We start from the raw sequence: 27,397 nt of genomic DNA on the forward strand, positions 1-27,397 counted from the left end.
AGGTGGGCGGGGCCTAAGAGAGAGGAACCTGTTCCATGATTTTTACACATACACAGACACACGCGCGCGCACGTACACGCGCTCGCACACAAACACACACAAGTTGACGCGATCCAAATGACACGACAATTCCTCAAGGACACACCGACGTCATGACCGTCGTGCTTTTCCCCGGACTCGAGGTAATGCTAACTTACTTTTTAGGGCACTTGTGAACCGTCAACTCCGCCATATAATTCACGGAGTTCCTCGCATATTTTCTCGAATTCCATTCCTTGTAGTTGTACATCTAGGTGTATAGTTGTCGTTTTTATTATGTGTGAAGTCACTTGGAAAGTAAGAATGCAAGTTTCGTGTATTTTTTTTTTCGTGGGGTTAGCTTGTTAGCGTTGAGCTTGTGCGTGCGTGCGCGTGCGGATGGAATGTGCGGTGTGGTTGGGTGTGTTTGCTCGTGCGCACGTCAACCGACTAACCAAATAAGCTCGTTTTGTAGTGGAAGACCTAAACTTGTTTCGCCTTTAGTATTTTTTACAAGCCATCTCAATATTTTTGGCCATACACCACAACATTGATTTGTTGATATTGTAATCTTGCTGTAGCCTATGGTGCATCTAATTTTATCAACCTTACCCGTGTCAGTGTCACAATATTTTTTTTAACATGTAAAATAGTATAGGCCAGGGGCCAGGAACCTTTTTGACCCAAAGAGCCATCAAAGCAAAAAATGTTTTCAAAAGAAATTGAGAGAGCCACATCATATATTTTCAAACAAAATTGAAAAACTGCCAAACACGCTCTCTAGACAAAAGCTAATTCTTCAGCACATTTTATTTCACTGTGTGTCATTTGATGATTTAATCAAATGTATGAAATGATAATAATGCCAGATCCTGTGTCCCAAATCAATGTAAATATGCCATTTACAATTTGTCTTCCACCTTAAGTTAAGACAGTTGAGGCAATTTTTTTCCATGAAATGTGTCCTTAACGGTTTCAAAACAATGTGCATGCAAAGTTCTTTTGTAAAAATGTCTCAAATGACTGCAAACGATAAGCATATCGTCATATTCAGTTTCGGTGTAGACTGCACTGAGCGAGAGAGAGGGAGAAGGAAGTGCCTTGTCCTGTGTGCAGGGATCCGCCCACCTGTACTGCTTACCCAAACAAAGTCGTTTGCCAGCGTTTTTATTAATCAGTTTAAATGGTTTCTTATCAAACTTCTGCATTAAGTAGCTTCGGCTTTATGGACCAAAATCGGGATGAAATCACTTGACTTTGGAACGCCACAGAGAGATGTGCAATAGTTACATTTTATTTCAGAGCCACATGTACTCATGAAAAGAGCCATATATGGCTCCTGAGCCATAGGTTCCCTACCCCTGGTATAGGCCTTCAGTTAATAGTGAAAATTAAACTAGTAATATCATACCCGTAGCCACAGGTTCCATTTATTAAGCGATAATAAACCTTACAAACTCAATGCGTCACGTAGTTACTTACAGATTGACAGACTATGTAGAATAAAAACAAAGGCCATTTGTTAAACCACGCTTATTTTATTTACCTGTAAAACAACACAAACAATTCTCTCAGCATCTTTCTTAGTTATTTCCCCACTTGCAGTAAATTTAGTGTTGCTTATTATAAAGAGCAGATTAGAGATTAGATCAGACATGGGCAAAATAAGATTGGTCGAAGATAAAATTAGTTTTATTTATTTTTTCCGTCCAAAATTTCATGTACGGCGCACACAACTTGACGTGATCAAAACACGTTGACAAAACAAAGAAGAAATATAAAAAAAACGTATCAATTGAAAGGTATGTATGGTAGATGTAAACGTACTGTATTGGTATGTACAAATGATAACAATAGAACAATTTTATCCAATGCCACTGCCCTTGCATGATTTATTATTAATATATTTATTACATTAGGTAAAATGTATACCTTTTCATTTGTATTGAAAAATGTGCAGTCATATTTTATGTATCGACTTATTTGGGGGGCAGCACGGCGGCGGTTGAGTGGTTAGTGCGTCTGCGTCACAGTTCTGAAGTCATGAGATCAAATCCAGCTACCAGCCTTCCTGTGTGGAGTTTGCATGTTCTCCCCATGCTTGCGTGGGTTTTCTCCGGGCGCTACGGTTTCCTCTCACTTTCCAAAGGCATGCTTGTCAGTTTAATTGGCTGCTTCAAACTGTCCCTAGGTATGAATGAGCGAGTGAGTTGTCAGTTTCTGTGTGCCCTGCAACTGTCTGGCAACCAGTTCAGGATGTACCCTGCCCACTGCCAGTAGATGGTTGGGATGGGCTCACGCACCCTCGCGACCCTACTGAGGATAAGCGGTGCAGATAATGGATGGATGGACTTATTTGGGAATTTTGTTGTTGCTCAATGTTCTTGCACTACTTTTCATTTCATAAGAACTATTTTTTATTGGACTATTATTATAAAAGAACATTGAACCTACTTTTCAGGCTAGTCTCCAAGAACTACCTTGTAAATATGTATGCCCTTTTATCCTGACACTCTTTATAAGGCTTTATTACATTTTATCTGTGAGTGCCATGCCTAATCTTGTTGCAAACAATGTTCCCTTCATTGTTATCAATGACAATTAAAACAATTGTAATGTGCATCAATAATAGTAGCATCATAGGATTCATAGCATTTTCAGTGGTAAAAGTACTTTCAAAACTGAAATATTTGACTGTTTTGTTTCAGTAGTGCAGTGGTTAGAACATTCGACTAACACGCATAGTTGTAAAACTATGCTGTCCTGGAGAGGGATGGGTGCCACCAGGCTGTATTTGCTCAAGACACACCATATAAAAAGTTGCCCCTACGGCCCTATTGATTGAGGGATCCAACCCTGTCACTCATGCATGTCATGTTTATTTGTATAGCCCTTAATCACAAATAGTCTCAAAGGGCTGCACAGACCAAAGATTATTGTAAACCACAAACTATTATTACACCATCCCCTGATCTAAAACCTACATGAGGGCAAGAAAAAACTCAAAAACCTCAACATGAGGAAAATGAAGGAACCTTGAGAAGGGACCGCACATGAGGTGATCCCCCTTTCAGGATGACCAGGCTGCAATGGATGTTGCAATAATAAACAATACACAGATACTGTCAACATAAAATATAGGTTTTTCATATGCTATTAAATAGAAGTGTGTTTTAAGCCTAGATTTAAACAGTTCCACTGAGGTTGGATAATTTTATTTACAATAGGGTAGTCAAGTGCTGTTGAATTGTTGTAGTATAAAAACGTCCTAATAGTAGTAATAGTTTTGATAGCATTGTAGAATTTCTGCTGGGGTTCTTTTAGCTGTATCAGTAATGCTAAATTGTTTTTGAATTATTTAGGAATTTGGTCATCTTACAATAAAAGTAATCGTACTACAAGTTTTGTAGCTGAACCACACCAGTTAATATGAGCACAATCCAAAGACAAAACATGGATCAGAGAAAGAAAGGTTCTTTGGCCATCTAGCGTATATGAACACAATTCAAAGAGAAAAAATAGATAAAAGAATGAAACGTTTTTCAAATAATCAACACAGGATTAACATTCATCACAGTTAAATGTTTTATGATATAGCAGGAATATAAGTCTTACATATTAAATCAAACCAATATAACTTGATATAGTGGTTCGTGTTAAGGTTTTCTCAAAGTATATCTGACCAAAGTTTGTATTCTCAAATCTCAATTTATTTGAAAAGTAATGATGCGAATCCAGACACGATAGAATATAAAGGAAAGAACAAAATGTTCCTTTTTTCAGATTTTACACAGATATGACTGAGGAGATTGAATGGCAGAGCTCTTTCATTTTATGAATAACCATGTAATGATTAATGAAAGGTCGGGCGTGTCATTTGAGGTGTCTTTGAAAGAGTTGAAAGTTAAATATTTTCTCCACTAAATATGTTTTAAAGTTGCCAACCTGAATTCAAAGAGCCCATTGCCTTATTTTCCACTGTTCTCATCTGCTTTTATATTACTTCTAAAAAAAGTGGTTTGGGGCAGAACACATTAGACAGGGGAATGGGGGGAGTGCTGGAGAGTGTTGTCCTGTCCATCCTCTCATTTTTCTTTTATCTAGAGTAGCATGAAAATTGTGAAAGTAAAAAAAGGCCTACTTTAAGTAGAGTCCAAACTCCAACCCAAACCTCAAGAAAGATGAAAAATAAGACTTTATTCAAGTGTGTCTAAGAAATGCACATATGCATGCATCACTTATGCCAGGAGATGGCGGGAGAGAGTAAAAAAAGTTACAAATTCCGTACAGCTTCATATTTGCAAATTAAAAGCATTGATTGGAAATGCTAAATAACCAAAGGGTTTCACATAAAATAGAATAGAATAGAATAGAATAGAATAGAATAGAATATACCTTTATTGTCATTGTTACAAATGGGCTAACATATTGTGACAACGAAATTGGGCATGACACTCCAGTTTTACACATTCATAGTGAGGTATGCAGGGATCAGAATTTTCCGCGGATCCGCAGATTTCCGCTGTTTTTGAACCCCAAAGGCATTCCGACTTTTTCTCTTGCGTAGCAAACAAATTCAAAATCCGACTGTCTCACTCTTTCCTTTATTGCTCTGGCGCACCCTGGCGGCCGTTAGAAAAATTGGCCGCATTGTCGCACAAGCTGCAGGGACTGAACTGCATTTGAACTCATCTTGCAGTATTTACAAAAAAATCAGTTATGTGGGCAAATTATTTTAATCTTCTAAAAATGTTACTTAAATGATAAATATAAGCATGGTTTTGGACAAGTAAATTGCCTAAAACCCAGGTTTTTTTTGAGGGGGGGCGGGGGGGGGGGGCGGTTGGGGGGGGGCTCCGCCCTGGTTTATTCCTGGACGCTGGCTATTTCAGCTGAAAATGAAAATCTCCATTCTGATCCCTGGGTATGAGCAAGAAGATAAAGGAACAAAGAAGATAATGTTATAAGACAAGGGGGATAAGGCTATAGTTATAATTTACATGGTATTTACACAAGAAATGTCGGCATGTGGGATGTTACATACAGGGTTGTCGTAATAACGTTGGTATCGTAACAAGATTAATTCATTGTCTTTTGAGCCTGATGCCGCCGAATTCTAGTCAGAGCAGACAGTGGGGAAAAAAATACCAGTTGTGTTCGTGATATTTAAACTCACATTTAGCATAGCATGGCACTGCGGTTTGGACAACTCTGTTTTGTTTATATTGGTCAGGTGTAAGCGCTCAGCATGGTATCACAACCTGTCATCTAGGCCTCATGGTGGACCAAAGCGATGGCCAATCAGGTTGCTTTTCTTTTGAGCGTGTGGTGGCTGGGTCTCGTGATATGTTTGTTGCAACTCCACTCGCCAGCACACAGGCCAAAGGTTGTTCAGTTTCACATGACTGTAAGGTTGTCTGTCCCGTTTTGTGTGATTGGCTACCAAATCTCACATTTGTTTGTCTATTGACAGGGAGTTTTATTCCTGTGTGTCTCTGTGTTTTTATAGTCTATATGGGTGCATGCCCAAGGGGAGGGTGTGGTCATGGGACACACAAATGATGAAGAAAGGGGGTGGAATTCCAGAAGGCTTTATAACACACCTGAACTACACACTAATACATATACACACACATGCAGGGTGTTTGAGGTGTGTCCATGTGTGTTAGACATAATAACTCAATTTGATTTAATGGCTATTATTAGCATGTTTGATTTGTTGTCTGGGAAACAGTATTACATGTCTGTTACGACAATGCATACAGTACATTTATAAATAATTTTAGTGATCCATAATACATATCTAATTACAGTCTTTGAACTGATAGTGAAACATTTGCTTTTCAGATATCAGTTAAATTACCACCCATCCACTATCTGCACCGCTTATGCACAGCTTTCCATATATTGCTTCTCTGTTCTCTTAGCGCTGACAACCCATCCATCCATCCATCCATTATCTGCACCGCTTAGCCTCGGTAGGGTCGTGGGGGTGCTGGAACCCATCCCAGCTATCTTCGGGCAGTGGGCAGGGGACACCCTGAACTGGTTGCAGGCCAGTCGCCGGGCAGACAGAGACTAACAACTCACTTGCTCATTCACACCTAAAGACATTTTGGGCCTGCTAATTAACCTGAAATGCATGTTTTTGGGAATGTGTGAGGAAACCGGAGTGCTCGGAGGGAACCCACGCAGGCACGGGGATACACTTTTACTTAAACTTTGGGTGTGTCATTTCAGGTGTCCTTAAAATGTTCAAAGTAAAATATTTTCTCTAATAAGTATGTTATCAGTGCTCAACTGAGTTCAAAGAGTCTTTATAATGTTTTTGTCCACGGCGCCTATCTGCTTTTATCTTACTTTTACTGTACAGAATTTGGGACTTTGCTACTCTCTGCCGCCATTTTCTGTCTTAAAGTCCAGATCACAGCCTCGGCCAGATATTTCATGATGTGCATGCTAGTACGTGCATTTCTTAGATGCGCTCGAATAAAAATTTCTTTTTTCATCTTTTTGGGGGTTTGCGTTGGCATTTGGACCCTACTAGAACCCTGCCTTTTCTTACTTTCACTATGTTCATGCTACACTAAAAATTGGAAATTGGAAAAAAAAAAACCTGCGGGGAGGAGCATGAGGTCACTCTCCAGCACACCCACCAGCCCCCATTCCTGGAACCTAATGTGTTCCGATGCAAACATCTCTGATAGAAGTAAGATTAAAGCAGATAGGCACCATGAAGAATAAATCATAAGGGCTCCTAGAACTCGTTGAGCATTGTACCCACATACTTAACAGAGAAAATATTTAATTATCGCAGCCTCTCCATGTGGAGTTTGAGTTTGTGTGTTCTCCCTGTGCCTGCGTGGGTTTCCTATGGGCACTCCAGTTTCCTCCCACATTCCAAAAACGTGCATGTCAGGGTAATTAGCCGGTCAAAATTTTCCCTCGCTGTGAATGAGCAAGTAAGTAGTCTGTCTCTGTGTGCCCTTCGACTGGCTGGCAACCAGTTCAGGGTGTTCCCTGCCCACTGCCCGTAGATAGCTGTAATGGGCTCCAGCTCACCGGGATCCTCGTGAGGATAAGCGGCGCCTTAAATGGATGGACCGATGCCTCCTGAGATGCCTCTGAATGCTGTCAAGACAATCGATCCACAAATTGGTTATTTTTTTTGTGTGATTCATTTATCCGAACCGTAGCGCTACTTGACAGTTAAAATAATTTCCTCTGCTACCCTGCTAATCTCTTACATCAATATTTTTTGTGTCTGAAAATGATTTTGCCACACTCTGGCAAAAAGTCCATCACACAAACTGAGAAAATCCAACTTCTCAACTTTGCTATGTGTTAATGCTGCCGTTTTGTTGTGTGACAAGGACAGGAAACACACGCACACATACGCACGCCGTGTGTGAGTATGTGTGGTGTGTGTGCAACCTGCAGGGTTGAAACTTGCAAGCATTTAAAAGTGGGCCACACATTTTGCTGTGTCACACAAGAGGTAGACTTTGAACCCGGAGCTCTCAGCACTCACTGACTAAGTCACATATACAACACAGTGTTTGCGTGTATGCATGTTTGAGTGCGTGTGATGTCATTTAGGGATGGTGACTGGTGGGCCGGCATTAGGATTGACAGGAAGCAGACACTTCCCTCTGTAAACAAAAATGGCTGAGGTGCACCTCCTACTATTGTCCTTTGTATATGTGTGTGCATGTGTGTGTGTGTGTGTGGAAAAAACAATGATCTTAATTTGGATACAAAAAGGACGTCATCCATGGAAACTGACTGGAGTGTACGTATTCACTCATGTTTGTTGAGCGGTGTTTGTGTCTTGACAGTAATGCATGTGTAATTTGGCTTGTGGAGGCTCCTTTGAGCGGGCTATGTAGTTTGAGTGTGTGTTTTTATTATTGCATTTGTGTATTGCCTAGTGAGAGTATGTATGCGTGTGTCTTCAGTTTTTAGTGCGATTGACGTGTGTGCAGTGTGAACGTGTTAAGACAGGATGAATGTGTGAACATTCCGTAAACTGCCATTTTGTGTGATACTGCAATACTGCAGGTGATGTTTGTAGTTTTCGATGTTTCCTAGAGAGCGAATGGTTGCACTTGATCTGTCACCCCCCACTTGTGGAGTGGCCACCTGTCCATCAATCTGAGGGGGGGAGTCTGCTTTCTCCATGGCTACCACGTCTGCCTTGATGGCCAAAGGTCAGTGACCTAAAAGTGTTCCCCTTTTCGGTTAAGCATTCTTCTTTCAGTCATTTTTTGTATTTCTGTTTGAGGTGTGGGTCTGGTGCTTGTGGAGTTCCAGTACGAGTACAAGGGCCGTGACGGCTCCTTAATTTCCATCAAGCCCAACGAGCGCTATGTCTTGCTGGCCAAAACGAATGCCCACTGGTGGCAAGTGCGGCGTGACCACACCTCCAAACCGTTCTACATTCCAGCCAAGTACGTCAAGGAGCTCCCGCCAGATGTGCCATCCCTGTTGGATTTTGCACCCCCGCCTGGTCCGGAGGCGACTGTAGTCACGCCTGTCTCTGTACCAGTCCCCGTGCCGGTCCCTGTGGCAATTCAAATCCCCAAAATACTAGAAGAGTCAGGTGGGACCAAACCAAACAAACCAAGTGACGAGGTCACTATCCGTCTCAAACCGGACACCTCGGGGAGCTACCGCAAGACAGAAAACCGCATGTCCACATTCGGTGTCCCACTGGACTTCATTGATCTTCCGCCGCCGCTTACCACAACTACGCGCCAATCTTTAGTACTCAACAACACAGACCAGACGGATGATGTATTGGTGAAAAACCTGCCCGAGGAGCACAGAGACATAGTTTTCAGCCAGGCTGATGTGGTCACTGCCCGACCCCACACTCTACCAATCCCTGTGGAGACGCCCACCGTACCTGACCTGCATGCCCCCAAGGAATCTGGGGATGATTCCTTGCAGGAAAGCCAGGAGGAGGCGACGGCTGAAACTGAAGGAATAGAAGAGGAAGAGGAAGCCATCGTTGCCACGGAGGACAGTGAACAAGACAGCGATGGCCAGGAGGAGCAGGATGAACCATTAGAGAAAGAAGGATCGAATCACATCTACGAGTCCATCCAGGACCTCCACCTGGATGATCTGATTAGAGAGCTGAACCCAACTCCACCCCCCAAACAGGTAAATGTCAATTGCAGGGCACACACAGACAGACAACTATTTACACACTAACTCATGCCTCTGGAATATTTGGACTCTCCAATCAACCTGTCATGCTTGTTATTGGATTGTGGGAGGAAACCGGAGCGGCAAGAAAAAAATTGTAAGATTATGCAAACTCCAAACAGTAAGGCCATTAGTTGTAATTGACCCTGGGACCTCTGAATTGTGAGGTGGATCTGCTAAACAGTAACCCATGAAGTTCCATCCTTTCCCTACTTTTCACCAATTGACTCACATATTCCAATCAGCTTTCCTACCATGACAATGTTAATAATAAATCAATTTACAAATTAATTTGACAATTACTTTGAGAATTGTTTGTATAGGTTAATGTTATCTAAATCTGCCTTGTGCCTTTTTTCATGCAATGAATCTGAGGCAAAGAATGCGAAGCAATGCAAGGTTCTTTGGTAAATAGATTTGAACTAATTGATTACCTACAAATTAAATATCAAATTATGTGCTTACTGACGTAATTGTTAGTTGGAGTCTTTTCTCTTATATTGTCGCAAACTTGTTAAAAGGAAAACGTTTCACCAGTTTTTTTTCTTATTGGCCTTATGTAATGTAAACATGCCACAATGTAAACGATTCATGAAAGCCAGAAAGGAAACATTCCATAGTGTAAACATTCTATAAAGGCCAAAAATGTAAAAATGACAAAAAATTGAGATGTGTTATTTTTTACATGTCAAGGACGTTAAATGTATGATATTAAAAGTGTTATTATTTGTATATGATTTACCTAATATAAAATATTGCACACAAGCAAACTTGAACCTGAATTGTTTTAAATATAGGTACAAAAATTCAAATTCATGGTTTTGTATTATTTACCTCAAAATATCAGCAGATTTGTCAATCATTAAAATAATCATCAGTTTTAGTCACCCCTAGTCCGGTTAATGAAAGTAGAAAACATTTTAAAGCCTAAAAGTGTAATATTTGACTACTAGATAGCACTTTTTTGTCTGGTACGAACAAGGGCCAGTGATACAAGGCATAGTGTGGCGGCAGGATGCCGAACAAACATGGCGCCGACTTGAGCGGGGATTCCACGGTGTAAAAGAAATACAAACTTCTTGTCCCATGATTTTTTTTTTATAAAAATGAGCATTGTTATGTCAGTTCATGTATTTTTGCCTTGTTTTCAAATCATTTTTTTTTTAACTGGATGAAGTTTTTTTGTACTGCTAGGAGGCACTAGATATTACACACTGTCCCTTTAGGGATGTCTGACCATAGTTTTTCACTTTTTACACATTACTACAAAACTTTTAGTACCAATAGTTTTGGTGTATCAAATTGTGACTAACAGACAATCACATTAAATATTTTTTTAGCTTTATGATTTGGTGTTATTTCAAACATTAGGAGCAATTGTCTTTATTCCACTTTATTATGGTATCAATCAACTTTCTCTTCAGGTGTATTCTTACATGATATCACCTGTTCCATTTCATGGTTTGCATAGTTTTATACAGAGATGAAAACTGTAATGTGAAAGTGGTGGGATTTGGTATGAAAAAGCGTTGTACATACTGAAAGTAGCCCATCTATCGGCCATTTTTCTGATCTTAAGCTTCTGGCGAGACGATGAGAAATTTGATGTCTTCCTCTTACATTGTCGCCATGGCGATGGCCCCTAGTCCACACAAGGAACCTGAGCCAGAAGCATGAAATATTGATAAATCCTTGCTTGTGTATCTCTGTGTATTATTTTACTTAACGGCAGGTAAATGTATAGATCTATGAATTGAAAAACCCCTTTTGTAGATTAAATGAATCGAGATAGCATACCTGTAAACTTTGTTTTTCCCCTTTTTTTAGACGATTTTTGGATCATTTCACATTGTGTACGCTATAAAATAATTTGTATACGGGACCGCTTTAAAAAAACAAACAAAAAAAAAAGACCTTGTCCATTTCGGCTCTAATCCAGATCGTCTCCGTCACTGGTAGCAGACAACAACCACATTGTAGATTGCTATTATTGTCGCGGTATTCTACAAAGTCTGTCTGGCTGTGTGGAGTCACGTTGTGTTTGCAAGGTTTATTGTTGCTTAATAAGGAGGATTTGCAATAATTAATAAGGGGACAATAGGCGGAGGTTGACAGGTTTGAAATCGAGAGACTGATGATGACTTACTGTACACTTAAAGTTACAGTTACTGTAACATTATTTGAATGTACACACAAAACATTTTCACGGCACAATCATTTCTTTTTTTGCCTGTGTTACCGTAAATTCCGGACTATAAGCCGCTACTTTTTACCCAAACTTTCAACCCTGCGGCTTATTCAGTGATGCGGCCAATTTATGTAATTTTTCTAATGGCCGCCAGCGGCACTCGAGTTCTAAAGGTAAGATTTAGACTTCAACTTCTTAGCTTGAGCACAAATTAAATGAGCGTAGACATATCCTCACCATGCAAATTGCAAAAAGGAAAGGCACATTACGCAAGTTTCAAGCTAAACGCAATCGAGCAGTCCGATATAGAAGGAAACAGAGCTACCGCGAGCATGATGCTAGCGTGCTAACAAATAAGGGAGCATACTGAAGAAAGACTACTTTGATGACGTCAGTTATAAGGAGGTAGATGGGGAGGGTTTACCGTGCTTACTACAAGTACGGTATGTTTTTTTTTAACAGAGCTGTTTACTGTGTTGCGAGCGTGTGGCTAATAGCGTTTTGCTACCCTTCACAGGCACGTTTTGGGATGAAAGTTATAATATTATTATTGAAGCTTTGAAAACTCTCTCGGTGTACCGTCTTTCTTTGTAAATAGGTGTAACCATGTATAATATGTATTTGCAACTGTATATTTTTGTAATGTATTTATTTTAGAAACGTATTCTTATTATTTTAAAAACTTATATCCACAATAGTGGATATATATTTTTCCCACCCTTACCTTTGGAAATATACACTTTTTTCCCTGGATTACTTTCAACGGGCACCCGTACTTTGCAGGTCTGCATTAAATCTTAAGTACTGGTATCATTTTCCATTCATTTTGCCGGCTGTGATTTTCGGACTGTATCGAGTATGGGTTAAAAAAAAAAATCGTGTTTGTATTGCGTTTTTTCATTGTGGGCGCATGCGGCTAATATACAGGTGCGGCTTGTGTATGTATAAAATCGGTTTTCCTCCCGAAATATGGTGGGTGCGGCTTATAATCAGGTGCGCTCTATAGTCCGGAATTTACGGTAGTATGTATGTGCAAACTGCATGAACTGATGCTGGCAGTAAACGGTCATATTTAATGAACTGTCTCGAGCTGTTTCTAGCCTCTGGGACTGCTTGTGAACTGGATTTTCCTTCGTATAGTGCAGCAGATTTTTGATTAAAAAAAACTCGTACACCAAAATTCTTGTGTTTAGAGGTTCTCGTATAAAGAGGATCGCCTGTACAAACTGGAAAACTTTCTCTAAAAATGAACAACCGGTAATGGGAGCATAATTTAAAAAAGCACACTACTCCAAAAAAAAAGGAGAACGGTTTAATGTAAAATCCTGAACTTTTCTGGTCAAGCATGTGTTTCTGTCTTATTTTTTATTGATTCAAATGATAAAATAATTATTTTCCAATTTTTTGTGCCTTGTGAATTGCTGGATCCAGCATGTTGTGTTCTGGTGTTCTGGTCAGGAGAAGCGTAATGAAAATTGATGGGTGGTTGGATGGATGCAGACACTAACTCTTGAATCTGTTGTATGGCTTGACTTTTACAGGCACGTGCCTCCTCGGCAGAGCCTGCACAGCTAGCTGACCCAGAGATCTTCTCCACTGGTCACACCCCCTCCTCTTCAAGCACTTCCTCTGAAATAATAAGCCCCTCACCCCTTAGTCCACAGCATGGATGGCAGGTGAGGGAGCACAGATTTCCCACTCTGAAAAAAAAAGGAATCCGAAATTTGCTGGAGTGTTAAATAATAATAATAATAATAATAAGCAAAGGTTTATTATTGTCATTTCAACTGTTATTGATATACTGGACTGTCTCAGAAAATTAGAATATTGTGATAAAGTTCTTTATTTTCTGTAATGCAATTAAAAAAACAAAAATGTCATACATTCTGGATTCATTACACATCAACTGAACTATTTCAAGCCTTTTATTATTTTAATATTGCTGAATTTGGCCTACAGCTTAAGAAAACTCAAAAATCTCAAAATATTAGAATATCATGAAAAAGTATACAAGTTGGCTATTCAACTAATCACCTGAATCATCTAATTAACTCGAAACACCTTGCGAGGTTTCCTGAGCCTTAAAAACACTCAGCTTGGTTCAGTAAACTAAATCACAAGTATGGGGAAGACTGCTGATCTGACTGCTGTCCAGAGGACCATCATTGATACCCTCCATCAGGAGGGTAAGACACAAAAAGAAATTTCTCAAAGAGCAGGCTGTTCACAGAGTGCAGTTTCAAAGCATATCCACAAAAAGTCTGTTGGAAGGGAAAAATGTGGCCGTAAACGCTGCGCAACCAAGAGAGATGACCGCAGCCCTAACAAAATTGTGAAGAAGAGCCGCTTCCAGAATTTGGGGGAGCTTCAAAGACAGTGGGCTGAAGCTGGAGTCCAGGTATCAAAAGCCACAGTTCACAGACGTGTCCGGGAAATGGGCTACAATAGCCGTATTCCCATGGTCAAGCCACTTCTGAACTCAAGACAACGGAAGAAGCGTCTGACTTGGGCTATGTAGAAGAAGCACTGGACAGTTGCAGAGTGGTCCAAAGTCCTCTTTTCAGACGAAAGCAAGTTTTGCATTTCATTTGGAAGCCAAGGCGCCAGAGTCTGGAGAAAGGCTGGAGAGGAGCAAAATCCAAGTTGCTTGAAATCCAGTGTGAAGTTCCCACAGTCAGAAATGGTTTGGGGAGCCATGTCAGCTGCTGGTGTTGGTCCACTGTGTTTCATCAAGTCCAGAGTAAATGCAACTGTGTACCAAGAGATTTTAGAGCACTACATGCTTCCATCTGCTGAAAAGCTCTATGGAGATGAGGATTTCATTTTCCAGCATGATCTGGCACCTGGCCACAGTGCCAAAACCACCAGTAACTGGTGCACTGACCATGGCATCACTGTCCTTGATTGGCCTGCTAATTCCCCTGACCTGAACCCCATCGAGAAATTGTGGGGTATAGTTAAGAAGAAGATGAAAGACACCAGACCTGCAATTGCAAATGAGCTGAAGGCCGCTATCGAAGCATCCTGGGCATCAATAATACCTCAGCAATGCCACAGGCTGATTGCCTCCATGCCACGCCGGATTGATGCAGTAATCCGTGCAAAAGGATTCCCAACCAAGTACTGAGTGCATCAATGAACATTTTCAAATGTTTGATTTAGTTTTGCTGTTATAAAATTATTTTTTTACTTGGTCTGAGGAAGTATTCTAATATTTTGATATAGGATTTTTGAGTTTTCTTAAGCTGTAGGCCAAATTCAGCAATATTCAAATAATAAAAGGCTTGAAATAGTTCAGTTGATGTGTAATGAATCCAGAATGTATGACATTTTTGTTTTTTTAATTGCATTACAGAAAATAAAGAACTTTATCACAATATTCTAATTTTCTGAGACAGTCCAGTAGTATGGTGGTTATTGCATACCTGTCAGCTTCAGCCTACAGCTCCCCTTATTACTAATTACAATTTCCCTTATTAATTGCTAATAAACTTTACAAACTAAACACGCCACCCATTTACTCATAGCAAGACAGACTGTGTAGAATTAGAACAAATATTATTTGCATGAAGACGTTTATTTCGTTTACCAAATAAACAACACAAACAATTATTTTCGGATATGTCTTAGTTATTTTTCCACTTGCAGTATATTTAGTGTTACTTATTGTAGGATAACATTTGCTATTGTTCCCATGCCTGCCAACACTACCACTTTTTGCCCCTTAAAACGCCTCCAGAAAACGTATAAGTTGACAGGTATGATAATGTTGTCTTCCTTTTGTGAGCTCATTTTCCAATTGAATCTTTTGACACTGTAGTGCTTTACTTACATTTTAAATTACTTCCTTAATAAGGTAAGAATAATTTCTTTTACATTGAAATCATAAATGTCAACTGCATTTCTAAATTCACAAAATCGTCAATCTCTGCTTTGTATGCAAATGCTCATGTTAAACTAATAGCTTTTGTTCAGTAGAACAATGTCAATGATCAGAAATCTTCATTTAAAGGTTTATGGAAGAAAATTTAGTGTATTTTTTAGTGTACATATGTTCACGATTTCATTGATTTGTATTTGTCGAACGAAAAAACATTCAAATAGGTGTGACAGGAAGCAGGCTGTGTTATTGTGAAAGGGATCTTTTGCAGATTCACACGGACCATGAAACCGGGAGGACGTTTTTCTTCCGCCCACTACCGCGGCCGTCTTCGCCGCACCCGTCGTCTCCACAGGCCTTGTTCCCAGTTCCCACCAGCTTGTCCCCCTTACCTTCAGAGGTCATACAAAAGAAGCACACATGCAGTTTACATCTTACAGAAGCACTACAGCATGACACAATTAATATTTAGCTTTCAAACGTTTTCTTTTTCACTCAAATCAGTGCATTGGTAGAATGACAGACAATGAATGTACTGTATTTTTCGGACTATAAGGTGCACCTAAGAACCCCAATTTGTCCAGAAATTTGAAAGTGTGCCTTAAAACCAACTGTGCCTTATGAAAAGCAGAACACAGTGGATTGAATATCTAAGTATTCCTAGGTATGCGTAACCATATGGTATGTATTTGAGCAATGTATGCAACAGAATCAATCCTGAGTAATGCTGGTTAAAGCGCTGACACCACTAGACCAGGCATGTCCAAAGTCCCGCCTGGGGGCCAGTTACGGCTCGTGATCAATTTTTTACTGGCCTACGGCCTCTGTCATAAAATTCATAATATATGGCCCACCAGTATTGTTGACCACAGTATAAGATAAATTTGTTAAAAAAAAAAAATCACCATTTCACCAGATGATGACAGTAGTTTTTTGGCCACCTTGCCCTTGGCTTTCTCTAAGAATTTTAGCCCACCCCACTGTAATTAAAAAATGAAAAGTTGACTTTGAGGGCCGCACCTTCCAGGAGTGGAAATTTGAGTCATTTTTCACCAAAATACAAAACAACTGCATCTGTCTAATTTTCCAAGAGACTCTAGCTGTTTTCATAGAATATAATAGGCACTGCGCTGTGAAAAGGTGAAGCAACTGAAAGCTGTTTTAACAGTAAAGCAGCACTCAGTTCAAGTTAAGTTTATTTTTATGAGGCGAGCTACAAAGTTGCGACGCTGCAAATCTTTCATGGAGGGTGAATTTTTCAAAGAATTCTAGGCACAAATTTTCAGTATACCACAATATGGTCTGCTTTCTGATAAGGTTTGGACAATCCTGCACTAAACCATCGATGGTTACAGATGTTTAGAAAAGGCATTAGAGCTTATCTCTTTATCACACTATTTTTACTCACAGTTCCAGAGAGACTGATTTGCATAGTGCCATTTAATAGGTTAAACAGCGACTGATCAATCATTGCATTGATATACCGTAAGTATAAGAAAAATATATGACAAAAGATATTTGTTGGTTATGCGCATTATAGTGTGTAAACTTATATAATTAGTGCTCATACGCAAATAAAATTTACTGTGTTCCATTTTTAATTGTAAAAAAACAATTCATTGAAAAACATAATGATTTAAAGAATTAGCAAAAATACATGAACCATTACATACACATGCATTTTTTGAAAATACCCATAGGTTTATAAATTTGCAATCATTTGACATAATAACATGAGCCTCACCTATAGGGAGCTGACAAAATGGTCTTCCATCTTGCTGCTACATGTACCCCCCAAAAATATAGAAAAAAAGGTTGCTTTTTGGTCATTTTGAGTCACAGTAGTTTGTATTATTGTTTATGCCTGTAAGCACTCGTTTTCGTGTACTAAACAAAACAGCCAGATTTAGTGGTAAAATAATACACACTGTCCTTAAAAGAATTATTTTTCTACCAAGATTAAAATGAGCAAAATGATCTGCCATAGTTGACCATATTTTTCATTTGAAGTGTTATTTGTCTAGTTTTCTTTGAAAACAAAAATAAGTACATTAAAACTTAAATAAACCGAATGTCATTCCAAATGTGTAAGAATTTTGTTTGCAGTGAAAAAGTTGTTGTTTTCTTAAAAAGTATCATACTTATGCACTAATTCGTCTTCTCGCAAACTATGAAGGGGTGCCAGGGTCTCAGAAGTGGTTCAAGTAGCACATGTTGGAAAAAAACAACATTGTTACATTGTTTTTTTTTTTTTACTAAATGCTAACTGCTTAATGTTTTTCCCAACAGCCTGACATTGAGATTTGGGAGCAGTTGATGGACCAAAGCTCAGGAAGGCTTTACTATTACAACCCGGTATCTGGCGCCACCTCCTGGAATCTGCCTACAGAAATAGCCATGCCCCACGCAGCCCTCAACACAATCGATGTTATTGCCAGGAACAACGATACACCGGTACGAGTTTAAAAGTCATTTATCGTTTCACAAAACTCATTTTTGCCGTATGTGTTTGCATTTGTATGTGCGCTTGCATGTGTGCGTGTGTGGATTGAACCTGAAGCCACCACTTCCAAAAGAAGATTATCCCGTCGACGCGCACAATGACAATGACACCGTCTTCACTAAGGTACCTACAGTACATGCACAAATACAGTCATGCAGTATCAACAATACCATCTAGACGTTTCTATAGTGACGAGGGTCAAGTTGAAGAATAGTTTTAGCTATAGAACTTCATATATTTAGTGTTTTTGTCACATGTTCTTCTTCAGTTCAAGTTTTTACTCATCGTGCATTCAAAGTAAGAATACAGTTTCAGTCCTCTACAAAATCAATAGAAGGACAAAGCTAAATCCTCCCTTTAATGCTATGGTAATTTTTTATATTAGCTCAATTCGTTCCAGGATCGTGCTTTAACACAAATTGTTCATGTAACAAGCAAATTTTCCTGATATGAAATAACAAAAAACTAATTAGTCCGTTCCCTAACTCCCAAAAGAATCAACGTTAACCCAAAATAGCTATAATAATCATCTTGACCACAACAAAGCTTTAAAATTGTAATTAAACATAATACATTAATAAGACAAACCTTACTGTGTGGAGTTTGCATGTTCTCCTCGTGCTTGCTAGGGTTTCCTCCAGGCACTCATGTTTCCTCCCACATTCCAAAAACATGCATGTCAAGTTAATTGGCTGGTTCAAACTGTCCCTAGGTGTGAATGAGCGAGTCGTCTGTCTTTGTGTACCCTGCGACTGGCTGGCAACCAGTACAGGGTGTCCCCTGCTCACTGCCCGAAGATTGCTAGGATGGGCTTCAGCACCCCCGCGACCCCACTGAGAACAAGCGGTGCAGATAATGGATAGATGGATAGATGGATGGACATTAATAAGATAAACTAGATGATATTACATAAATAAGATTGAGTCGGCAACGTAACAGAAGTGCGAGAGTTAATGGGTGTCAGGTAGCACGGTTTTGCGTAAGCACTTACTGTTTACTTAAAATTAAAGTTACTGTAACTTAAAATAAATGTAAACTCAAACATAGTTCACAGAATACTGTATCTATTTCCTTTCTTTCATTTTAACAAAGCGCTGCAAAAACTTGTCTGTTTCTTTGTAACCTGCACTCACTGCTCTCTCATGCCAAACCTCTGTCTCAGAGGCAGTCTTCCTCTTGAATTTCTAAACCGGCTATGGCTTGGCTTGAAATCCATTCCGGTTGTACCCGACGATTATTCTCCCTTAGTAGACACTGCCTCAAGTTTTAGGTCCTTTTAGATAGATAGCGACTTCTGCTCTATGTGCCGCCAGCACCTGCTAGCTCCTTGTCGTGTATCCACAATAAGAAAAGTCTCTCCATCTCGTCTTGAATAGTGGTACACAATGTTAAATATCCATCCATCCATCCATTATCTGCACAGCTTATCCTCAGTCGGGTCGCGGGGGTGCTGGAGCCCATCCCAGCTGTCTTCGGGCAGTGGGCAATGTTCAATAGATGTACTTTATTTGTCATTCTTGTACAAATGTTTACAAAACAAAATGTTGATACATCTGACCCGCACAATTTCCGCAAATCTATAGATATAGATATATAGTAATAAGTTGGACATTTTGAAAAAGGATCCCGTACAATAGTGCAAAGAACTTGTAGACAGAAACAAGCCAGTACAAGGATCATATGATGTACAAAATATATGGATATGCAGGACTGTACAGCAGATGTGCAAAATGGGCAGTCAGGTAAACATTTTCACTTAACAGTGACAAATAGTAGTGTTTTTAAAGTAACAAGTAATAGAATTTGAAAAGAAAAAATACAAATGTATTTATTGTATTTTCTAAATTAAAACAATTTAACCTCATTCACTACCCGATGATTGCTAGGATGGGCTTCCGCACCCCCGCGACCCTACTGAGGATAAGCGGTGCAGCTAACGAGATGAGATGAGATGAAAACAATTTAAAAACAGATATGCAAAAGCAGTTGGGTATGCTTGCCTATGTGGGATTGACCGTTTAAAAGTCTAATGGACAGGGCGACATGCCTGTTGCAGAACATGGTGGTCCTGCACTGCACACTACAGTACCGCTCTCCAAAGGGTAGCAGATTGAACAGTCTATGATGGGGGTGACAGGGGCCTCTAATAATGTTTGTTTTACATACATACATACATACTGTACATACATTCATATATCTACAATATATATATATATATATATATATATATATATATATATATATATATACAAATAACATATTTGTTATTCTTGTCTGAACATATAGCACAGGATTTATTTTCAAATTGGTAAAACTTTTTTTAAATAAATGTTTTTGTGAGACTATTTTTGCATCCAACCTCTAGTTTAATGACCCGTTCAGAATTGAAATTTATCTCCAAGATTAGGTTAGTTTTATGAAGACATTCATCATAATTTTCAATAGAGCCTTGAATACATGTAAAACAGGAAGTTGAATATGAAAGACAAGCATAATGGCCTGGTGCCATCTAGAGGAGACAAAACAATAACGCAAAGAAATTTTCTCATTTCCAGCCTGCTCGCCAGCAGGTAATTCCAAGAATAAACCTGGAGCTCAAAGATGGCGCTCGGATGACTAACGGTACACCGGATCAGCGCTTGGCATGGCGACACAGCGTGGCTGAGGACGTGAGTGGCAGCAGAAGGCCCAGCGTGTGCTGGCATCTGTTTCATGACTGGGACGAGCTGACAAACTTGCTTTTGCTCCCCAGACGTTTGCTCCACAACACTGGAGGCACGTCAGTGATTTATCCGATTTCAAGAGAGACTCACCAGAGAGTTCGCAGGTATGCGTGCATGGGCATGCTGAACACACCTATTGTAAACCCATGCAAACACAAACAATGAGTGCAAACGCACAACATGCCGAAATACATAGATAATCATCCGTGCGCTCATGATTTGATTGTGTGTCAAGCTCTATGATAGGGTCAGACTGAAAAGGAATCTATCCAGTCGCAGCACAGACTCCCAACAGGTAGTAGTCGGAGGTCCTGCACTCTGATTGGGCGCTCTCATTTATTCTTCTTGTGCCATATTTTTTAGTGGTTGCTATGGGAACATATTGAACTCACGCACTAACCTGTAGGGTTGCATGCGCCCCCTGGTGGTGGTCGGCTAAGCGAAAGTATTGTGGACAGTGAACATTTGACTTTCTGTCTGTGCCTTCAGGGACATCTGCTCGAGAAGGCAGGAATTATCAACAAGACCAAAGTAGTCGATAACGGCAAGAAAATCCGGTGAGTTGTTTTGCTTGTGTTCTGCAGCCAGAGGTAAGATCCTAAGCCCGAGCCTGACCGACACTAATTTTGGGCTAAATCGGGCCTAAAATGTCAATCAATACTTTCTGGTCGGGCCAGGCTTCTCTCTCCCTGATATGTTTTTTTTTTTATTATTCACACATCACCGCCTCATTCTCTCTTTCTTAAAGTGATGCACTCGGTCAGGGTTTAGCAACCTTTTCGGTGTAGAGTGCCACTTTCAATTTTTCTTGTTAATCAGTGTTCCACACCAAAATCAATGACTCGCACAATTTTTTTTTTAATATCCAACAGAGCGGTAATTTAACACCAGTCCGGATATACAACATGGATATACATTGAAATCATATAACTGACCAATTTCTCATCTCATCTCATCTCATTGGCTGCACCGCTTATCCTCCAGTAGGGTCGCGGGGGTGCTGGAGCCCATCCCAGCAATCATCGGGCAGTGGGCAGGGGACACCCTGAACTGGTTGCCAGCCAATCGCAGGGCACACAGGGACAGACAACTCGCTCGCCCATTCACACCTAGGGACAATTTGAACCGGCCAATCCACCTGAAACGCATGTCTTTGAATGTGGGTGGAAACCAGAGTGCCCGGAGGAAACCCACGCAAGCACGGGGAGAACATACAAACTCCGCACAGTAGGTCCAGTAGCTGGATTTGAACCCACACAGGAGTTTCCCAAGACCTTAGAACTGTGCCGCACACGCGCTAACCACTGCGCCGCCATGCTGCCTACTGACCAATTTATCTTCCTTTATCCTTGTTCATCAATAAACTAAAAAATTGATGTGAGCAACATGTGGAAAGGCCTGTACTCATCCATGACTTCAACTTTTTAGCACAAGAATTAACCAGAATCAACCATTCATCAGCAACAATGAACTACAGTCAAAAACAAGTGATATGGACAGCTACGATTCATCAATGAAATCTTATTGCAGAAAATATCAAAACTTGAAATAACAGCAGCAAGGCAGAAGGCTACTTGAAAATAAGTGCAACAGAAAAAACAGCTGACTTGGTCACAGATATTAAATGGATTTCTGTACTTTGCTATGCAGTGAGCAATGTGATAACTTGCCTCAGTGGTGGTGATTTTAGCAGTGACAAAGGTTTTCAGAGTCTGTGTTTGTTGGCCGTACCTGGACAGAGCGTGTTTTAATGTATCCGCCTTGTCAGACTTATCCTTGAATTCATGTTCATGTTTCGTCTCATAATGACGTTTTAACACTTGTTGTGCCAGGTACAATGCTCTCGAGGCATAATGCACAAACAGCACGGTCATTTCTTTGCACAAAGTCCCAGTCATTTGTCCATGCTGCCTGAAAAGACCGAGAGTTTTTCGCTGGAGGAGCTGTCATTATTCATTCATTTATTGCGCGCCGGTGTTTCTGTGGGTTAAAACATGGATCTTTCCTCTTCTGCGAGGCGCGGTGCAGACACACACTCACACACGAAGAAGAAGAGGAGGGGCGCTACCGTAAACATGGCGTGCAACTGAAAATTTCTAAATTTCAGGTAAAAATGCGCTTTACTTTTTAAGAAAACAAAACTGGTTAACCCCTCGCGTGCAACTGCTGGCACCCGTGTCATAGGTTGCCGACCCTTGCACTAGATTCATAGGGACCTACCGCTACTGTGGTTTATGGCCCAATTTTCTCTCTGTTCGAATGACGGACAGCCTTAAACTTTTCCCACCAGCTCTTAAAGAGATCCGTCAATGATGGAAAATGATTGGTTAATGAAACCTTTCACATACACAAAAATATAAAATATGTAATGTTTATGCAGTGTTGGTTATCTTAGATATTGGTACAAAAGACCGATTTTAATTTGTTATCATAAATCATCTTTTCTCCTCTGTAATGCTTGGACTCGGTCCAGCATATCAAATTAATTGGTTGGGCTGGTGCTGGGTCGGCCTTTAATACCTGCAGGCCTGTCTCAGGTCGGGCTGGATTTTTTATGCCTGACCTTACCTCTGCCTGTAGCTTATATAATTTTTGAAAAATTGTTCCTGTCTCATTGCCACGCAAACAGAAAGAACTGGAGTCAATCGTGGACTGTCTTGCACGGCGGCATCCTCACCTTCCACCGGGACCCCAAATCTGCTCCCAGCAGCAACATGGTGACTCACCTTACATCTAAAGGCGCTCTCCTGACCTTAATCTCGTATTACCTTAACTTGTTTTTCCTCATTTTGGTCCTGTCTTGTCTTTTTTCTTGTGTTTTTTCTTCTTAATTAGTCCAAAGCTTCACACATTGTTCCGGAATACACAGTAGAGCTGAAAGGAGCTTCGATGTGCTGGGCACCTAAGGACAAATCATCCAAGAAGAATGTATTGGAGGTCAGCATGCTTACCAAGGCTATACATCAGTTCTGTTGCTTCCCTATTGATATGTGTGTGCACGTACGTGCAGCTGAGGACTCGTCAAGGGTGCGAATACTTGATGCAGTACGACACAGACAGCATCATCACTGATTGGTTCAAAGTCATACAGGACACAATCCGACAGTTGGTAAAGCAAAAGAAAACGCGTCTGCACTCACATGCACCGTCATACCCTAAGTGTGGAGGTGCGTCTTTCAGGAACAGGAACAGACTTCGGACGATGAGGACGACGCGGCCTCAGACAAAGAGGAAAAAGACAGGAAGCGGGCGAGTGAGTGCCTTTTTTACACAACCATGCCCCTTCTGTGCCTCGTATTGTGAGGACTTCATGTGTACTTTTTTAAAATTTCCTGTCTCCTAAGATAATGTTGTACCCTTTCTAGGCAATAGAAGTTTGTCGAGTGCTGAAACGGAGCAGACGCGGGTTCGCACCAAACTTCGACGCTTCCTCCAAAGAAGGCCCACGCTGCAGAGCGTCAAGGAAAAAGGATACATTAGAGGTAAGTGTTATGATCGCACAATCCTTCATCACACAGATTAGGAACATAATGCATGTCTTGTTGTGTTCAGATAATGTATTTGGCTGCTACCTGGACACGCTCTGTCACAGGGAAAACGCCACGATTCCGAAATTTGTGGAAAAGTGCATCAAAGCTGTGGAGAGGAGAGGTAAGACAGGTTGTCAGGTCACCGCTTTTTGTTTGGATTCATCTTCAAAAGGTTTCACAGTGTTTTGTCTATGCTAACCTGTTTGTGTTTGTCCAGGTCTTAATGTGGACGGCATCTACCGTGTGAGCGGAAACTTGGCTGTCATCCAGAAGCTCCGACACAAAGTCGATCACGGTATCCACTGCTGTGTTTATCCATTCCCCAATCAGTAGTAGTAGAACTTGAATCTATGTCTTAGACACTTTCTAAAGGATTATAAACTCTCAAATTGCCAAACATTTCGTATTGGACTCGTTAGTCGATAAATAGATTTGGAGCATTACTCGAACCCAATGTTGTCCAATCCTTGGCCCGTAAGTTGCAAATTTTATGCGGGCTGCATGTGCTGTCCAAGATCTAGCCCAGAGGTGGGTAACACAATCCTCGGGGGCCACGTGTACTGCATGTTTTTTGAGGTTTCTCTTCTTCAACTCAGGTGATTCCAAACATCAGGGTCATCAACAAATCCCTGCCAGCTTGATAATTGGCTGATAATATGTTTAGCCAGAGTTAAAGAAGATAAACCTCCAAAAACATGCAGGACCGGGTTGCCCACCAAAGCATAACCCAGAGATCGGCAACCCAAAATGTTGAAAGAACCAAATTGGACCAAAAAAACAAAAACTCAAAAAGTAAATGCCTTATAATGAATGCAACACATGTTGTATGCATCTATATTAGCTATATGAGCCTACTATCAAAATGATTTAGTCGGATGCAGCGCATGCTGTGAAGAAGGATACACGACCTCAAGTTTAACTGCATTCAAATATTTATTATTATTTAGTATTTTTCATTGTTTTGATGAAAATTTTCAAGTTTTTTAATGTTTTTTCAAATCCTCAAAATAAAAATGACAACAACAAATTTATTTTGTTTCCTGTTTCAAACGTGTTTGCTAACATTTTTCTGTAACATGTATTAAAAAGTAACATGTAATTATTAGTCATGTTTTTTTATGTTTGAAGCATTATTTTCACTTATTTTCAAATTTATAACTTCCGTGAAAATATAATTTGACATCAATTTCCAAATTAACACTAACAGATGAGATTTGTGTTTTTCCTGTTAGCATTTTTCCCTTCTGTTTTATTTAAGTTGTTGATCTTGAATTCATTATAACCTTGTATCTGATGATAAGTGGGAAAAAATAAAAGCGTCATTCAATTTCACACTAAAGTAAATGTTTGCCTGCCCAGATTTATACCTCATTCAATATGGCCCTTTTTGCAAAAGTTTGGTCACATCTACTCAGTCTACAATCCTACAAGACTACAACATGAGCATCTACACAACCCTTTGAAGACGATGCCGAAATGATGATGTTGGTTGTGTGCTATTGCAGAGGAGCATCTGGATGTGGACGACGGCCAATGGGAGGACATCCACGTGTTGACTGGAGCCCTCAAACTGTTCCTACGCGAGCTCCCTGAGCCACTCTTCCCCTTCAACTTCTTCGACAAGTTCATCGCTGCCATCCGTCAGTCCAACATCCGCAAGGATACTAGAATGTTGCAATGCATGCCCGTCGTTTTTTTCAGCGGCATCTGTGTTTTTGTCCCACAGAACTTCCCGACCACAGCCAACGTGTATCCTACATAAAGGACTTGGTGTGCTCACTGCCGCTTCCCAACCATGACACCATGGAGCTTCTTTTCAGGCACCTGCGCAAGTGCGTTAGCCTCTGTCACGCTCCCGACCACTTGAATGCGTCCTTCACGTTTGACTCTCCTCCCTATTCAGGGTGGTGGAGCACAAAGACGCCAACCGGATGTCGGTCCAGAGCATGGCCATCGTCTTCGGGCCCACGCTGTTGCGCCCACAGACCGAGTCGCCCAACATGACCGTAAACATGGTCTTCCAAAGCAAGATCGTGGAGCTCATGCTCAACGAGTTCCACACCATCTTTGTGCAGAGGTAGCAAGTGCGGGAATTTCTACAACTGACATGGATTTCGAACGAGATGTGGATCCGTACTGAAGAAAGATGGGAACCCCTGGGTTGTTGCGGACACAAAAGAATATTGCTGTAAAAAAAGGAAAAAGGTTCATCATCACTTTACACTACATAATACTATATTAAGTTATCGTGTTAAACGAAATGTTTGACATTTAATTAAAAAACTTCTCCATTTTATTTAATTGTTATTTTAATATTCAAGAATATCCTAGTTTTGTAGCTATAAGCTATGATTTATAAGACACAAACTAGTAATTGAACCAGCCTTTTATTGCATTGGGGGCGGATGTTAAGTTGGGAACTAGGATGTTCACGTATTCGTATAAAACTTGCATTGTAAATATTTGAAAAACAGAATTTTGAAATGTGGTCCAGGTTTTTTAATATTGCTGTTCACACTTGTAACATTTTGGGGAGCGCAATGGAGCCTGGGGGTTGTTCCCCTGCCGCTACTATCATTTCCACACACCCATCGCTATGGGGGTCCCCCAACTGAATGCCTGATCAGTTTTTTTTTTTTTTTTTGCAATAATAAATGTCCCCCCGCCACTCGATCCATTTGATATACCCCCCTTGAAGCTGATGTCTCAAATTCCTAAAACTAAATGGAAAGAAAGCTTCTGGTGGTGTGTTACAAAGGAACAAAATTGTAACGCTGTCCGTGTTACAAGCTACTTAGGTGATGTCAGACAATGAGATCAATAGTAATAGTTTGGAAAACTGATTTCAGAACAACTTCGTTTGCTAGATTGTTAGTTTGCATTCAATGTCTTCAAATTGTGGGGGGCGTTTATGGGAACAATACCAAAAGTCATCAACATTCAAAGATTTCTTGGCTGCTGACCTAAGTGTAATACAACAAAATGTTATTGAAACTGTTCAATATGATTTAGAGTAGCTACGTTACGATTTTCTTTGTTTTTGTTGTGACATTCTGTACGCGTTTGTGGAATGTAACGACAATGAGAAAAAAAATCAAAATAGTGTGACGTGAGGATGACTATGTTTCATAATGCACAAATATATATATATTGTATGTTCGTAAATTAAATGACTTAAAGCACTCATAAACGTTTTTAAACGTACGTTTCGGAGTGTTTTTTTCCCCCGCGGTGAGGGGCGTTGTGAGCCACGCTGTGTTTCTGTCCGTCGTTATGGCAACCAGACATCACGTCAGCTGCTTAGATTCGCTTTCGAAAAGACCCAGGTAAAAATAAATCTAT

At 40.3% G+C, this 27,397-nt stretch overlaps 2 protein-coding genes across 4 annotated transcripts in view; both read left to right on the forward strand.

Moving 5' to 3' along the window:
- On the forward strand, window positions 1–27,259 carry arhgap27l (Rho GTPase activating protein 27, like). Of its 3 annotated transcripts, none has more exons than XM_088341654.1 (21): window positions 1–182; window positions 8,110–8,228; window positions 8,303–9,186; window positions 12,961–13,095; window positions 15,571–15,699; window positions 17,589–17,753; window positions 17,860–17,925; window positions 20,358–20,471; window positions 20,555–20,629; window positions 20,761–20,823; window positions 21,015–21,082; window positions 23,155–23,242; window positions 23,361–23,462; window positions 23,536–23,634; window positions 23,706–23,778; window positions 23,891–24,007; window positions 24,078–24,176; window positions 24,273–24,350; window positions 25,561–25,695; window positions 25,782–25,887; window positions 25,959–27,259. In XM_088341654.1, the coding sequence occupies exons 2-21, from the start codon at window positions 8,198–8,200 to the stop codon at window positions 26,134–26,136; spliced, it is 2,805 nt and encodes a 934-aa protein (XP_088197780.1). In that variant the 5' UTR covers window positions 1–182; window positions 8,110–8,197; the 3' UTR covers window positions 26,137–27,259. The 3 variants fall into 3 exon arrangements, with proteins under 3 accessions (XP_088197780.1, XP_088197789.1, XP_088197798.1); XM_088341663.1 differs by having other exon boundaries at window positions 2–182; window positions 20,761–20,820; XM_088341672.1 differs by lacking the exon at window positions 20,761–20,823 and having other exon boundaries at window positions 2–182.
- Window positions 27,227–27,397, forward strand: part of dnaaf19 (dynein axonemal assembly factor 19) — a 3,933-nt gene continuing 3,762 nt past the window's right edge. The window contains exon 1 of the mRNA XM_088341686.1: window positions 27,227–27,381. The gene's annotated coding sequence lies outside the window, so the exon portion shown is untranslated. The remainder of the gene's footprint in view (window positions 27,382–27,397) is intronic.

The sequence above is a fragment of the Urocampus carinirostris genome, chromosome 1 (assembly GCF_059441175.1).
Source record: "Urocampus carinirostris isolate Australia breed hairy pipefish chromosome 1, RoL_Ucar_1.0, whole genome shotgun sequence".
NCBI lineage: Eukaryota > Metazoa > Chordata > Actinopteri > Syngnathiformes > Syngnathidae > Urocampus > Urocampus carinirostris.